This window comes from Pararge aegeria, chromosome 3, assembly GCF_905163445.1.
Source record: "Pararge aegeria chromosome 3, ilParAegt1.1, whole genome shotgun sequence".
Taxonomy (NCBI): Eukaryota; Metazoa; Arthropoda; class Insecta; order Lepidoptera; family Nymphalidae; genus Pararge; species Pararge aegeria.
Genome location: NC_053182.1, coordinates 20,415,330 through 20,433,090, shown reverse-complemented (window position 1 = coordinate 20,433,090; position 17,761 = coordinate 20,415,330). Strand labels below are relative to the sequence as shown.

Here is a 17,761-nt window from a genome sequence, read left to right as displayed (position 1 = left end):
AGGCATCCGCTAAGAAAAGGTTTTTGAAAATTCTAACCTAGATTTAGGGTTAAATGGGGGATTTAAGTTTGTATAAAATCCTTCATTTATCATTTTATTTTTCATGTTACATCCATGAAATTCTGATTTTAGGTTTTCGTTTATAAATAAATAAATACGTGTTTCACAAATTTAAAAAAGTCCAACTCCAAAGGCATATAATAGGGGATGAAAATTTTAACCAAAACAAAAATTGAACTTAACGTGAGCGAAGCCGCAAGTACAATATATATATTTAGAGAAAAATTAACGAAGTAGCCACTGAATAAGATAGTTATGTCGGAGGGTCATGTTAAGTAGCATTATATAATCTTTCACAAAAATGGCCTAACAAAAAGAACAAAAGATTTGTTAAATCGGGATGTTATTTGCTTCTAATAAATAAACTTTAACCCACAAGTGAACACCTTTGGGCGTTAAATATTTATAAACCATGTATTTTATTATTTTAGTTGTACCTAAAAATAAACACCAAGTAGATACAGAGATACAATTATTTTGAAAAGCCTTCCCCTTAAACTTGGGTTATCAACTAAGAAAAAGTTTACCAAATACGCGTTGTAGTCCTATTGATTAGTGTGTAAAACAAAACTAAACACGTTATTACTTGGATAGAAGCAGGCGTTAGTTATGGGAAATCCATGATATATTATGAAAATTAAGCTTAATTTGCTATACTCCGCGAAAAGCAGGAGAATCTGTATTGTGTAATTTATAATTTCTTCAATCTTTATACTCCACACAAAACAGATCTTCGGCAATATACCCTCTTCGCACGATTCGCTCCTTAACCGGAGCATCCTCAGGAGATGACTTTACAGTGAATAATTGTTAAGTTTACTGGTATTTTTTATAGATATACCTACTCTCAAACGCTTACTATAGGCCTAATAAGAAGAATCATTCGGTAGGCGATTGATAGAACTACGCTGAATGAACCCAGGACCGTAGATTTTGGACTCAACAAAATATCTATACAGTCTAGACGTGGACGTGACGGTTGAAGTGATGATGACGACGATGATACACACACACAGACGCAGACCTACCTACTGAGATAGATTAGGTAGACCTTGTATTTTTTATCTAATATTAGCTTCTGCTCGTGACTTCTACTGCGTGGACAGAATCAGAATTGGGTCTAAAGCTTCGCTCGTTCACAATTTTTAATCTTACCACGGCAACTATTTGAGAGACTGGTATAGAAAGCACATGTCTTTTAGCATAGCATAGGTGACATGCACACCAAATTTCAAAGCTGTCTGCCCGCGGCTTAGCTCGCAAACAATTTTCACTTTTCCTTCAGGAACTACTTAAGAAATCGTTATAAAAGGTAGCCTATGTTTATTTCCATGTCAAAGGCTACATGTATGCCAAATTTCATCCATATCCGTTCAGCCGTTTTTGCGTGATTGAGTAACAAACATCCACACTTTCAGATTTATAATATAACTAGAGGTGCCCTGCGGCTTCGCCCGCGTAAATTTCGGGACGCAGCGTACTGCTACATAGACTACACATAGAGTCATACCTGAGAATTTTGACAAACAATTTTTTACCTTTCGTAAAAAATATATATTTTTTTAAAAAAAAGTATCCTATGTTACCTCTGATACCTCCAAGAATACGTGTACAAATTTTTTAATGATCGGTTTAGCAATTTTTGCGCAAAAGCGTAACAAACAAACTTACATTCACATTTATAATATTGGTAAGGAAGGAGAAGGATATCATTTATAATATAGTAGGACTATTACAATTATATGAATGACCAGCTGTTGCCCGCGGTTTCGGACGCGGTTTTTCATGAATTCTGCGGAAACTGTACATTTTCCCGGGATAAAAAGCAGCCTATCTATCTAGGGTAAAATCAATCTCCATTTCCACATTCAGTTTCATTCGTTTTTGCGTGAAAGAGTAACAAACATCCATCCACCCATCAACTTAGTAAACAGACAGGAAAATGATATTAATTACACGATAAGGATACTTGCATAAGTAAAACTTCAATCGATATAATGTTTCTATTTATTTAATTTCAAAGGCAACACGTATTTCAAAAAATGTCATAGTCGATATACCTACTGAAGTATTCTTATTATTGTGTATTTCTGAGAACAACAAATAACATCGACAATTACGTCTGAATAATAAATAAATAAAGAAAAACAATTTTTTCAACCTATTTATAATACAAAAATACAAATTACCTTCTTAACTAAGTACTTATTAAAGAGATTGCACTTTAGTGACACAAATGAAATAAATAAATATCTAAGAACTAAACTTAAATAATATGTATCTATACTGGTTAATACCGGCTAAAATATTAATATACACCTATGTATATTGTGTAAGGGGCTTACAAATTGACAAGGCATAACGTCGAAATAGTTTGGTAGAGTCTTTTTTTTATAAGAATATTAATATTCATATCTTTATTTAGCTTTCTTAGCGGAGCCACCATAAAGCAGACTGACTGCAATACTTACAGTACCTACTCGGCTATGCACGACCGAATCTAAGCATTATGTACGAGTACTTACGAGTATGTTAGTGTGCAAATAATTATCATTAAATCATTTTTAAATTAAGCTTAACTCTAGAAATCTCCCTCTTTCCACGAATATAATACTATTGCACAAGTTAAAACAATAATTATCCAACAACATTTAATTAATTCTGTATTCCTTCAGTAAAATACTCGTACTATATATAAGTACTTAATTCTAAGAACGATCTTACTTATTAACATTTGTTATGCATTTATTTGACTTAATTGGCTCTTGATAGAATTGGAAAAATACTTAATAGATAAATAAATAGTTAAACAATGATAATTAATTCTTTATAAATATTTTTAATTATTTAACCAGGACACAGGTCTCCTTCATGCTTTTCCAATATACGCTGCATTAATGCAGGTTGGTGGGCTGAGTAACCTAATAATTTTGGTCGTACTTTTAACTGTTTATGTAAGGTATAAAATTAAGATAGTGTGAAGAAAGTATGAAACCTTATGGAATCAATTTTCACAATACATAATTAGATTGCAACAAAACAAAATTCCAAAGTCAACAACTCTGGAATGTCTGGAAGAATACCTAAGGAAAAGAGTAAATACACCAACAGAAGTCAAAAAGTAGCAATAAAATAAAAATTAAATTTTGGAGATTGGGACCAGTGGCCAGGGCGTGCATAGACGGTATGCACACCCTTTATGCACGCCACTGGCTGGGACCCATGAAGGATTGCAGCGCCTCAGGATTGATGTAAATACGTAAGTGCACACCACAGCTTATTTACTACGTAAGAATTACTTCTTGGCTTAATCTACTCTACTAAAATCTCGAATCGGGCTCGTCCCACCCGACTGGACCGGTCGTACACGATATCGCGTGTCCAGATCCGACATTCCACGTTGATCACCACGCCACCTGATGAACAAAACATTTGCATTTAAAGAACTTCTATGTTAGCGCTACTTTTTTTGTATTATATAGTTAATGGACACTTTTATGCTTTAAAGAAGTAATTATTTATTTATTTTGGGGATGCCCACTGACTGAAATAGTGATCTTTACACAATGTGTCTTAAAGAAAAGGATGTCATATTAAAATCTAAGGCTATTTTTTTCAAATAGCCTTAGATTATCAGCACTTTTAAAACGTCAAGTCAGTTTGTTTGTGACTCTACCACCGCCTCGGAAGGCAAATTCTACCGGTTAGATCCAAAAAAACTTATCAATTTGCTCTTTTTCAACGTCATTTTACAGTTTAACAAACTTTAGAATTATGTTTTAGAAATGAGAGCGGACCGGCTTACTTTCAAGTAGCCTTGTCGTTAAGAAATTCATCAATCGTGATGTAACCACGTTGGTTAAATGTGTTGTATCATCGTTTAAACTTAGGTAAAGGATTTACTATTACCTTCAGATTCATGTTATAAACCTCTATATTATTAGATTTATTTGAGAGTTCAGAGATTTGGGAACCTACAAGGGCATTTTGACACCAAAGTTTAATGTACAACCTATTCTATGGGCGTTATAAATAAATGTGGCATAAAGTTGAAATAGTTATAAAAGTTAAGCTATACTCCGCGAAAAGCAGGAGGTGTAATCTGTACGGTGTAATTTATAATTTCTTCAATCTTTATACGCCTCACCAAACGGATCTTCGGCAATGTAGGGTATATTTCGATCCGAAACCGGAGCATCCTCAGGAGATGTTGACTTTAAATTGAATAATTTTTAAGTTAAGCTTAAATTTCATAATACGTTAATGTCTATCTGACACAGAAATTTCATCAATTTAATCTACTATTTCTATTTTATAAAAACCGAATTAATATTATTTTCATCTGTCAAGTGTCAATTTACGATTCCCCTAAACTTTACGATCCGCTGATCGGTTCGGTGTCATAACTTAAGACGGCGCCTAATGTCGTTAGATAATCGTGAAACGTATTTTTAACACGCTTTTATTAGCCTGTATGTTCGTATGTATGTTTGTATGTCAAAATAGCGTCCAAAGAAGTCGGTTACAAGACTTCTTTGGACGCTATTTTGACTCACTTTAAACGGTCAGATTCGTTCAAAGTTTGTAGACATATCGAGGACCGATGACAATACACTAATTTGAGAAGATTATTCCGATTTTCAATATAAAAAATAAGATTTTTTAGTTTTTTCGAACTATTAATTACAATTACTACAGCGCCATCTAGACCTAAATGTAAAAAAACCTATGGCGTTATCAACAGATAGCGTTCGCGTACCTAGCAGTGAAATCTAAGGTAAAATACTTAACACGCTTTTATCCCTTGGCACCCAATTGAAGCGTTCCCAAAGTTTGTGAAAGCGGGCATAGGAAACTTACGATGGGGGTTCTCGAAGTATACCGCCACCAAAGGTGCAGGGTTTAGGTCTGGCAAAGAGCGAGCAGCGCGAGGGATGCGGTCGGCGGTGTGCAGCCGGTTGATGGGGAAGCCTGGCGGGGAGTGCACCGGGATGTACTGGATCGGCCCGATGTTCTCCACGTCAGAACTGAACTCTCCGTTGCAGGACACCCACACGTAGTCACCGTGTAAAGTGCTTGGAAGACGCTGCTGTAAGAGTGAAAGTTGATATAGACGAGACTAATATAATATACTATTGTCAATTAAAGGAAACAACTGCTGAGATAAGGCATCTATAAAAAACCTTGTTAATATTATAAATGTAAATCTGTGCATTTTTGTTTGTTTGGCGTTCCTCATACAAATTACGATGATTATTTGGATAGAGGTGAAAGTACGGAAAGTAACATAGGATACTTTTTATACCTCCTGGTATAAAAAGTATAAAAGTAAACATGGTTGCCATGGGATTTGTAAAAACCGTAATATACGTGGATACGCGCTAGTTTGAAATAAATATAAACTTACCAAATTTTGATTCCTTTGTTCGTTCGCCAGGATTTGCTAAGGAACAAAAGAAAGTTGAATTTTTAAGACCAAACTATAAAACATAATTCATATGCATATTTCATTGCAGCGTCAGACACAATGGCCTGAGGAGCCACAATAGTTTCAATTAGAGTTTATTTAAGAAGTTTCTGAAGTAAATATACTAAATAAATAAATATCATCATCATCATCATCATCATATAAACCCATTATCGCCCCACTACAGGGCCCGGGTCTCCCACAATGAGGAGGGGTTAGGGCCGTGGATTACGGTCCTAACCCCCCTAACGCCCTAACGCTGCGCTAGCCCAGTTCGGATTGGTGGACTATAGAAGTAAGCAACTCGTGTTATGGGTAGTTACTAAGATGACTGATGAATATTTTTATGAATAATATACATAAAAAATATATTGGATAGAAGCATTGGATAGAAGCAGGCGTTACTTTACGGAAATCCATGATATATTATCAAATTAAGCTTAATTTGCTATACTCCGCGAAAAGCAGGAGAATCTGTGTGGTGTAATTTATAATTTCTTCAATCCTATAAGGATTGAAGAAATTATAAATTACCACACTCCTCCTCCACACCAAACAGATCTTCGGCAATATACCCTCTACGCACGTTTCGCTCCGAAACCGGAGCATCCTCAGGAGATGTTGACTTTACAATGAATAATTGTTAAGTCAACAAGTTTTCGCGGAGTATAGCAAGTTAAGCTTAATTTGATAATACATAAAAAATATAATATACAGACAGACACCCCAGACACTGAAAAACATTCATGTTCATCACACGAACATTTTGCAGTTTTTGGAATCAGCCTTAAGCTCAGAAAGCAGGATCACTGCCCACTGCGCCACTCGGCTGTCCAAAAATTTATGTAAAATTAATTACTAAAAGCAATGGCATGCAATACTTGTGTGAGATACTAGAAATAACGCGAGTTTTAAAAATTTAGCTCTGTAATGGTCATCATCTTTCGATTGAGATGATGTTCACCAGTACACGGAACTAGTCACCTCTCACAATGAGAATGGGTTATAATATGTTGTGTTGAATGTTACAAAAACAAACATAAGACCAGGATAACATAAACGAAAGAAAGAATACCATAGCTCGCTTGATGTTGTCAGGCATATCATCCGGAAGAGACATGCGAGTTGTCATGTTGTAGGGTTCTGGAACCCAGTAGTGGATCTGAAAATAACCGAAACTGCTTTATAATATTTATTCCTGCACGTCCTTTAATAATAAGTAATGTTAATTCCTGTTTCATGAAGCTAGGTAAGATGTGCTTAGGACATGCCCTCTCGGGCCTCTTTCACTATAAATAATTAATTTTCATCACATCAACCTATTACCACAATGAGAAGGGGTTAAGACTGTAGTCCACTACGCTGGCCCAGTGCGGATAGGTGGAACTCTCAGGCATGCAGGTTTCCTCACAATGTTCTCCTTCACCGTTGAAGCAAGTGATCTTTCAATTACTTAAAACGCACATAACTTGCAAAAGTTAGAAGTGCCTGCTGGGATTCGAATTCAGACCCCCGGAAGTGAAGTCGAGCTTCACCCACTGCTCTATCACCGCTTCAAATTAATAAATAATTAATTATGCAAAGCTCCAAATACAAGGTCAAGGTAGAAAAGTCTAAACCGAGATACGAGTAGCTACATAAGAATTTCTAGATCTCCTGCATCTCTGATTCATATTTCGATTAATGCCTATAAAGTAACTTTTACCCATGAGGTAAAAGCCGAGCGGTAATTTATCTTGGAATAATATTTTAAAAAAACTTTGAATTCCGCATATGCTTACATGATTTAATCGCAGGAATACGCAGGGTTTGCCCAAATTGTACCCATAAAACTTGTCCGCAGTGCAAGGCATCCAGGCTCTGAGGGACTGTTCGCAGTTGGGAGAGGTCAGCCGCTGGTCGTGGCGTTGGATCGAGCATGGCGCCCGGGGCGGATCCTCAGGGACTGTCGTCTCGTAGGCTGCAGGAAAATCATTGTATTTATAGGTGGCAGGATGTTTGAAACCTTTATATGTTTAATGTTTAATGTTTTCTAATGTAATTCACAAGTCACAACTTAAAAATGTTGCAATAGTACATTATGCAATAAGTATGGTAAATTAAATTTTACACTCGAGGCGGTTCAACGTGCTCGAGCTTTAAGCGAGCGTTATATGGAAGCTACATTATATGATCGTTACATTATATGTAACTATCAGTGAATACGCGTTTAATCATAGCACAAAATATATGTTCATTTACATAACTTGCAGTGAGGTGTAAACTTCTAAGTCGGGGCATCGTAATTAAAACACAAGTGTGGTAATCTAAACGCGTGTTTAATGTCATGGATTATAAACCTTATAAAATTGTATTAAGGCCCCCGTTAAGTTGTATTAAGTGTAATGAAAAAGGAAGGAAGAGTCGTATGAATATGGATGAAGGCATTTTGTATGTGGCTTTCGAATTTTAAAATGGGTAAACCTTGGAGGAATGTGTTGATCTTGTCGAACCAGGGTTGCCAACTGCCGGGGTCAGCCGCGCGGAACTGAATCAGGGGTTGCTCGTAGTTGTACACGTCCGCTCTCGGCCACACCTCCAGCTCTGTGCGGGACATAACACAAGCACTTTATTTTACCTGACCAATTTACAGGAGAACTCCCGCAGGGCACGGCTAGTTAATAACCTCCTGGAAACTGCACTTAATCTTTTCCTGCCCCGCGCTGACGCATAAACGCAGCACTCTTTTGGGGAAGTATATGCAACCAGAGGATGCTAAACTTCTTCCAGCAAGGAAAGTGCTGCTATTCCTGGCGGCGACGAATGCTTGCTGGGAGATCTAGAGAGCGGCGTCACAATAGATCGTAGCCGGTCGACGTGACACCAGGGACCAGGCTAACCTGAGTCGCAAGCAGAAGAAGAACAAGAAGAACCTCTCTCGAAAGTTCCAAACTTTTAAAAATAGAGAGAAAACCTGCAGCAACCACTTTATTTGTAGGTATTCTTACGCCTTTAAGTTCAACCCCTTTCTTAAAGTGTGATAAAATAACCAAACTGAATTTTGGAATATGTTAGGGGTCATCAATATTAATCTCGTGAGGTTTTTAGCATCTTGAATAAATACGCATGATATCACACAACTCCCTGAGCCCCTCAGCTTTAGGATCCCCTATGTACTTTAAAATTATAGTGTTCACTAAACGATTGCACGTTACGTCATTTTCTCTGTCGAGACCTTCTCTCATTTCCTAGGATCTTAATTATGCCATAACAAAATTAGGAAATAAATTAATTAAGGAAAGAATGAAATCATCCTCATAGTCTACTTTAAGATTTCAAAATAATAGGATCCGCATTTAAAAATAATTAATGTTTACTTAAACTCTTAACTATTATAATTTTTTTTAAGGAAGCCGATTATTTTAAAAGTACTCACCAACATAACGGTAGGGCAACAGTAGACCAAGTAAAAGGCCGATGATACCACCTGTTGAAAATGTTTATCATTTATTTATTTATTTTACATCTTGTTAGTACGGCGGGGCCACTTACACTAACTAGATAGAACTACATAATTTACGGATAACTATAAGACAAATGAATGAAAGATGACATTAAACATTATAAAAGACATGATATTAATATAGTGTACTAAAATGATACTCTGCGAATACTGAAGTAAAGGTTCAATATTCTCAGATTATCTCAACAATTTACGGACCAACGCTCTCCATCCGTCATGGAACAGATCCCATTGAGCATTGCTGTCCAAGAGCGCATAGAATGACGACAATGAACGCGGTACAGGTACCATGCTTTTTGCAACAGTGGTAAGGGAAAGGACCACAAATAACTTGTTTTTTCGTGGACAAAGGTTCTTTGTTTCTCGATATATTTTCTATTATCTCAATACTACCCAATGTGTTAAAAATCAACAATTATCCAAGAAACTATCTTTGGAACGACCGTTCAAGACGTGTATAGTATATAGTATGTAGCTGCAAAATAAAAACGGAAAACGGGATAACAGAATTAAGTGCAGATGAAGTTGAGAATATATATATTAAATAATTGTCGGATTTTTATTGGTTTTAAAATCTCCATTAATAGTAAAACACTTCATAATTAACATTAAAAAAAGTTATTTGGGGATCATTAAAGTAAAAGGAACCTGATGGTTTCAATATTCTCATCATCATCATATCAACCCATTGCCGGCCCACTACAGGCCACGGGTCTACTCCTACAATGAGAAGGGGTTAAGGTCGACTACGGCCTTAACCCCCACGCTGGCCCAATGCGGATTGGTGGACTCCACACACCTATAAGAACATTATGGAGAACTCTCAGGCATGCAGGTTTCCTTCACCGCTGAAGCAAGTGATATTTTAATTATTATAAACGCACGTAACTTAGAGTTAAAGGTGCTTGCTGGGATTCGAACTCGCCCCCTGCAAGTAAAGTCGGAGTCGTACCTACTGGGCTATCACCGGCTAAATATAATATACTGTTTAAATCAGCAGGTTAATAACATAATTAAATATTTTCTTTACAAATAAAAAGGCAACGAAGTACCAATACAACGATATGCAAAATTAATGACAGATATGAAATGAAATGAAATGAAATGAAATGAAATAAAATTTATTCGCTGAATATGAGCTTACATAGGGTCTTATTATAATATAACATTCCTCCATATTCTACTATTAAGCATGCGAAATGTAAAATGCACAACAAGAACAATCATTACACATGTCTGCATAATCTTGTTGAGCAAGCATTGAAAAGTTATTTATTAAATTATACAGGTAATATTAATGTTATCATAATAATGTCAAAATAATATCATTTTTAATTCAGATATATAATTGGGTAGAGATAAAACCTCCTTTTACCCAAGCACAGACATCGGATATGCACTGACCTGATTTAATTTCTAGGACTCCAATGAACTATGAAGCCCGATGAGTTCTGGCTGGTAATAAGGTAATAGGCTTAAAGGACTGATGCCCGTAGTTCAAGCATAAGTAGGTACGTTTAGCTTGTACTTACTGGAATAGTATATTTATTTATTTATTAGCTTTTCAAGGGAAACAAACACTACTATAATTACACATAAAAGTAATGCCGTGTTTTTATATCACATAAACCAATGAAGTTTCCACAACTTAGTTATACATATAATATGATAACATTAACCAAAATTGCTTAGGAATAAGTACCTACCAAGCGAAAATTATACAAAAAAAGAAAAAAAAAATATTAAAACAAAAACTTTAATTATAATACTTATTTTGCCATAATAAATTTCCTAAAAGAATTTGACATGAAAAATCTCACAATATTTGTTGTTGAAAGCATTGCACGCACGAGATAAAAAGTTATTTGCCCTTTATATAATAGTACTAGCTTTTGCCCGCGACTTCGCTCACGTTAAGTTTTATTTTTGATTTGTTAAACTTACTACAAAGGGTTAAAAAAAGGTCTTGCTGCTTATAGAAAAATATGAACGGAAATTACTTAGAAAATCAGAAACTTTCATATAAATTTTGATCCCCTATGAAATACGTATTTCTTTATTATAAATCGAAAACCTAAAATTTAACTTTTCAAGCTACATCAATTAAACCCAAAGTTTAATTGATGTAGCTTGAAAAATAAATTGATAAATGAAGAATTTTTTACAAACTTTCATCCCATATTTAACCCTGATGGAATTTAAAAAAATCCTTTCCTAGCGGACGCCTACGTTGTAATAACTATCTGTGTGCAAAATTTCAGCCCAATCCGTCAAGTGGTTCGAGCTGTGTGTTGATAGATCAGTCAATCAGTCAGTCAGTCAGTGACCTTTGCCTTTTATATATTTTGATAATATACAAGTTATCAGCTGCTCAATAAATATTTTACGCAAAAAGGGTAGGTTAGGTATACTTTCGAAAATTTGTGCAGTTATGCTGATAATGCGTTTGGTGAAAATAATTGGTCATATACAATTTCCAAACAAGTAATCGGTGAGTACTAAAGCAAAAATGATAACTTTTAGTTTTTTAATCGATGAAGTGCGTTTGAAATAAAAAAAAATATTTTCTAAGATTACGTTGACGAAACAGAGACAACTATTGCAATATCCTGTACAACCAATAGCTTGGACATGGTAATTATTAATGATATTATCACTCGCGTTTAGATGTAATTAATGTTTTAAAAGATAAAATTTAATTAAAAAAAAAAATAGGGATTTTTCATAAAATAAACTTCTTTCTAAAAATATAAGATAAAATTAAATTTATATTTAAAAAAAAATGAATTAAAATAAAACGATAATTGTAAATAAGAAATGTGAATAATAAATGATTAAATGTAGATTAAAATTGTAGCTATATTTAATTAAAAATCGATTAAAATAATTTCTCAGCTTGAAATGACAGCTTAATTTATGTTATTTTTATTTATAAATAATCTGTTTTATCTATTTACATAAATAATTAATTAGTTAATTCTTTTCTATTTACAATTTAAATTAACTATTTATTATTATTAAAGTCTTGAGTATACTTACTAATTAAGAGTATTATTGACTTTCATTAAATTACACTTACAATTAAAATTACAAATCAATTTTTTTAGTACATGATCATGTTATTTTAAAATAATAATTATAAGTTATTTTTTATTTTATTGCTTTATTTTTATTTTCAATAACAAATGATATATTTGAAGTTAGCTGATTTGCTTTGTAAATAAATTATATTTTTTTGTTTACAAAAGAAAGTTAGTTATTTCTTTTATTTTCTTATTTAATATAAGTTGTAAAATAACTCATTGAATTTAATGAGAAAACATTTTATTGCATTCATTGCCGCATATAAAATTGAGTTACATCAATGGACATAGCATGTTCGTTTTCTCCGTGGAAAAATAGATGGTCATACCAATTTTTATGACAATCGGTTGAACGGGGCGGAAGTCGATACTTGACAGCGCCGCCTGGTGGGGAGTTACATCAATGGACATAGCATGTTCGTTTTCTCCGTGGAAAAATACATGGTCATACCAATTTTTATGACAATCGGTTGAACGGGGCGGAAGTCGATACTTGACAGCGCCGCCTGGTGGGGAGTTACATCAATGGGCATAGCATGTTCGTTTTCTCCGTGGAAAAATACATGGTCATACCAATTTTTATGACAATCGGTTGAACGGGGCGGGAGTCGATACTTGACAGCGCCGCCTGGTGGGGAGTTACATCAATGGGCATAGCATATAAACCTTCTCCGTGAAAAAATACATAAGCATACCAATTTCCATAATGATCGGTCAAATAGTTTCTGAGTTTATCGATGACATATATACAAACATCCTCTTTTATATATATAGATACGAAATGAAAACACTTCCTGTTCAGTGTATCTAAAATTGTCTAATACGGCGCGTTTTGTACCTAAATAAAAATATTGTAATATCTACCACATGTTATAAATTCTAATACTGCACATATAAATATCTATCTATCTATCTATAAATATAAAGGAGAAAATGTGTGTCCGAAACGGCTGGACCGATTTCATTGACCAGACGGTCCAGCCGTTTCGGAGCTTATACGGAACATACCCACTTTCTCTTTTAGATAGATCAATAGATAGATAGATTAAATAATTTTATGAATTTCAAAACATCGTAGTAAAACCGATTTTATTGGGGATGCTCAAAAGCATTTCTCTATGAGGTATTTTTGTTAATATTTTATTAAATTCATTAAAATTTTTAGTGTTCCTATACTAATAAAATCTGGCAGATGGTTAAATATTTTTATAGACATTGCGTAAGGATTTTGCTTGTGGAGTGCTATTTTTTAATGTTCCCATATTAAAACTTAACGGAAACACTGCAGAGGGTACCAAGCTTTATGGGAAGCAATGACGAGGTCTAAGTTAGGTCATAGAAAATGCCTTTTCACTGTTGCCTTGAACACTCCAGTTATACATAGCAGGGAACATAAAAGCCGGAAGGGCGTTCCACGCCTTAACGGTTATTATGAACGTCGATAATACTAGCAGGTTACAAAATCAGTTGCTTACTTAATTAGTGCTGCTATAAAAATACTTATTTCTACTTTTACCATTTAGTTCATTTACATTTTTGAAGTTATACTTCTTTTGGCGCGCTAGGGAAAAATAATGATGAGAGTAATTTTATACGATGCGCGCGCACACCGTCAACCGACACCCTGAAGTTAGCTATAAGGTTTAACAGTGTACACTTTCTCTCTTAGTGTCAAAGTCTACGGGCTCCTTCCGGTGATTAATTTGATTCAATTGTAGGAAAATGTCAAATGTTTATATTGAGTGAAACTTGATTGTCCGATAATGAGTCTTTTAACTTTCCAATTTAATTATGTTTAAGGTTCAGAATAAAAGGTTTGCTGATGTTAACATAAGCTTGTCAAACCAATATTCTGAGGCCGCAAAATATTTATATAATAGATTTAAGATTAATGTAGGTAGACGTAGAATAAGCTAGTTTGTCAGGTAGTATAGACTAGACTCACAAGAGCTACATATTCAATTAAGTGACTCAGCTCTTTAAAAGAGATAAAAAAAAAAAATGTTTATTATGTAAATTTTTTTAATAAATGATAATGCGTTATAATAAAACATTTATGTATTAATTACCTTTTTTCTATTGTTAGTGTCGTTTTTTCTACAACGGCGAATAAGGAGAAAGATAAAAGTTTTAAAAAGATTTTTATCTTGTTACGCCAAAGAAGTTTAACTTTTAACGCGTGTACTTACGTACGCACACGTTTGTTTTTCTTTTATCACTAATTATTTAATCTCTTTTCGCAATTTGCGGCAACTTAATAAGTGACTATCGTCTTAGGAAAGTACAGAAAACCTTTGTGAGGCTCAGTATATTTTATAACATGATACCAAAGGTTATATTGTTTACCATTACATAAGTTTAAAGAATGTATAAAAACACATTCAATACATCGAGGTTTCTATACTATTGATGAATTTCTTAATGACAAGGTTGCCTGGAAGCAAGCCGCTCCGCTTTCATCTCACACAAGACAGAACAATGATTGTTAAATTGAAAAGTTTGAAAAGAGAAACTGCTGAGCTTCTTGCCGGCTTGTTCTCGGTAGAATCTGCCTTCCTAACCGGTGGTAGACTTAGAGTCACTACAATCAGACATACTTGACGTTTCAAAAGTGCTTGTGCTACTTTTTTTTTTTAAATAATAGCGGGCAAACCAGCAAGTGGGTCACCTGCTGGTAAGTGATCACCGCCGCCCATAAACATCTGCAGCACCAGAGGAGCCACCGATTTTTTTTTTTTTTTTAAGTATATAGACAAGTGCTTGACTGCAATCACACCTGATGGTAAATGATGATGCAGCCTAAGATGAAGCGCGCTTGCCTAGAAGATGCCTATTCACTCTTGATTTGAAGGTACCCAGATTATAGGTATTAGGGAAGACGGAAGATGGGAGGGCATTCCAGGCCTTTGCGGTGCGGATCAGAAAGGAAGAAGCAAAACGCTTCGTACGTGTTGATGGTATTTCAACCACGTAACGGTGCAGATTCTTTCGGTGCCTCGCAGTTCGATGGTAGAAAGGAGATGGTTTGACCAAATCGAATAGCTCCTAAGCACACTCTCCGAAATGTATCTTGTAGAAAACGGCCAGACAAGCAACCTTGCGCCGGTGTTCAAGGCTTTGAAGTCTACTGACTACAAGGTCGTTGCCAATGAGTCTCCTAGCACGACGATCCACCGAATCCAAAGCATCGAGCTGGTACTTGGCAGAGCCATCCCATAAATGGCTGCAGTACTCCATGCACGACCGAACCTGAGCTTGGTACAGGGTAAGAAGCTGTTCTGGCGTGAAGTAGCGCTTAACTTTGTTGAGGATGCCAAGTTTTTTGCCAGCAGTTTAGCTTTGGACTCGATGCATTGTCCAAAGTTTAGATTGGACGAAATGCTGATACCTAGGAGCTCAATACTATTCGTGATTGGCACAGATACATTTTGGAAAGTCGGAGTTAGGGGGAACGGACTCCGTTTGGCGGAAAACAAACACGCTTGGGTTTTAGAAGCATTAAACTGTACCAGATTAGTGTCACCCCAATCGGACACCTCGCTTAAGGCCAGATTAACGCGTTCCACCAAGGCCTCTCTGAGCACAAGAGTTTCGTCTCTACTAGCTCGTGGACTGGACATGTATCTAACCGTCACAGTGCTGTCATCTGTATACCCAAAGATGCCGGGTTTTAACAGATCATTTATATGCAGCAGGAAGAGCGTAGCGGAAAGAACCGATCCCTGAGGGACACCAGCGTTGATGGCCATTAGGTCAGACGAGGACCCATCGACGACAACCTGAAAAAATCGTCCACTCAAGAAATCAGCGATCCAGTTGCAAAAACTAATGGGTAACCCGTAGGCTGGAAGCTTGTGCAGAAGAAAAAACCGATGCGTTGCCGGCTTTTAAATTTTTTTTACTTGAAATAAATGAATTTTCAGTTTTTTTGAATTTTTGGCTCGAGTTTCCAATTTTCTCAGGAATGTCTGTTCACCGAGTTTTATAGTTTTCCAGTGTACCGAATGTATTAAGGATATATTTAGTTTAAATCCGTTGAGCTGAATATGCGTTACTTAGTTTTTCGTATAATTATTAAATTCCCTATAGCTTTACAAATATTCGCTAGTAATTGACACAACCATTCATTCTTTTATGTATTGTAATTGTATATAATATTTATAAATAAGTTTTGAATTAAAATTAACGTATAAATTAATATTAAATAATTTTGTACAATAATAAGTAATACCAACAATACTAATATTAAAAGAAACTTATAATTATGGTAGATAAATGGCTTTTTTAATTTTTTGAATTTTTTATAATTGACACAATCTATTTAATGTGATAGAGTTATTTTGTGTGGACTCACAATTGCATCGGTTTTTAATCAAAGAGATACTACTCTCGAAATATTTGAGAACCTATTTTCTATTTAAAAGATGCAGTTATGTATAGTGCGCTGCTGTTATGATAAGTGGGAAACTGTCCGGGACTATCAACAATTCCTGAATTCTCTCTGATCGGGTCTTGTGGGGAGCTTCAGCTTTGGCTAGTTATCACCATACCGATAGACGTTGCCGCCAAGCGATTTAGCGTTATTGTACGACGTTTCGTTGAGTCCGATGAGGAGTTTGGTTATTTATTTTAATTTTTTTTTTTTTTGTTTTTAATTTTTACTTTTTATTTTTAAGATACCTTTATTTATCTTTAGTGTATTCAACTTGGAAGGTAGTTATTTCCACGACACACGACACAGGGTATCCTAGTGTGGAAATCACAGACTTTATCTGTATTCTTTGGCTTACTATTTATGAAATAAATAAACTTTATATAAAAACAATACAACAGGTTAGCCCGCTGCTATCTTAGACTATATCATCAATTAGATTGCATCTCGTGGCTTATCAGTCAAGGGCTAATTAGTAGTGGAATGATAAAATAACAGTTTAAAATACTCACCAATCACAAGAACTGTTACGGCCACGATCACAATGATCTTGATTGTACGTTTTTCCAAACCCATTTTGAACTGCTTCACTGCAGCTTAACCCTAAAAACCAATTTGACTTGAGTACACTGACGTCATTATCATCAAGTTAACAACCTAGGTCTTTAGGACCTACTACGCGTTAGGTCCCCTCGGTCCACCTCGTCGGTTTCTACCAACGCTGCATTTACCAGAGCGAGGTCGCCATACCAGCACCGTTAGAACCCAGCGTCCATCGGTGTTCACTGAATCTTCTAATAATTTTGAGATCTATATGGTAGGTACAGTCGATACTTAGGTATGATCCAATCCTGTTAAATTTTAGTTCTTTGTTGTTTTGTTATGTTTTATTACGCTCGGAATGCATTCTGTGTCGTAAATTTCGACAACAAGGACTGTCACTGGTAGCCACTATAATACTTTTAAAGGTTTAAATAAATATCTTCACAGTTCGAAGATTATTTTTATTTAAAAGTATTTTTTGTATTCATGCTAGTAATTAAAAAAGGCTTTGTGCGTAGCCGCCATTAATGAAAATAAACAAAATGGCGGACATCGTATGCTAGATATTCGGTCGCAGCATATTTTTATAAAACATTTTTTAAGTCTTGGTGCCAAAAGTTTTGGCTAAGAATGAGTTGTAGTGAAAAATTATACTGGAAAATTGGGCCTTTTGA

At 35.2% G+C, this 17,761-nt stretch overlaps 1 protein-coding gene across 1 annotated transcript; it reads right to left on the bottom strand.

Annotated features, from left to right (window-relative positions):
* Positions 1-3,372: 3,372 nt before the first annotated feature.
* Positions 3,373-17,120, bottom strand: LOC120637420 (sodium/potassium-transporting ATPase subunit beta-2-like). The gene is made up of 8 exons (XM_039909259.1): positions 17,057-17,120; positions 8,943-8,993; positions 7,991-8,110; positions 7,309-7,487; positions 6,603-6,689; positions 5,468-5,503; positions 4,921-5,149; positions 3,373-3,476 (listed from the first exon to the last, which is right to left on the bottom strand). The coding sequence occupies exons 1-8, from the start codon at positions 17,118-17,120 to the stop codon at positions 3,373-3,375; spliced, it is 870 nt and encodes a 289-aa protein (XP_039765193.1).
* Positions 17,121-17,761: the final 641 nt, after the last annotated feature.

Bases quoted from the DNA above. Each gene is read 5' to 3' on its own strand.
- LOC120637420 (XM_039909259.1), bottom strand. From the start codon at position 17,120: ATGGGTTTGGAAAAACGTACAATCAAGATCATTGTGATCGTGGCCGTA. The intron at 8,111-8,942 runs GTGAGTACTTTT...TGTCCCGCACAG, and splicing joins GTTGCCCTACCGTTATGTTG to AGCTGGAGGTGTGGCCGAGA. The intron at 3,477-4,920 runs GTAAGTTTCCTA...TTTGTTCATCAG, and splicing joins ATACTTCGAGAACCCCCATC to GTGGCGTGGTGATCAACGTG.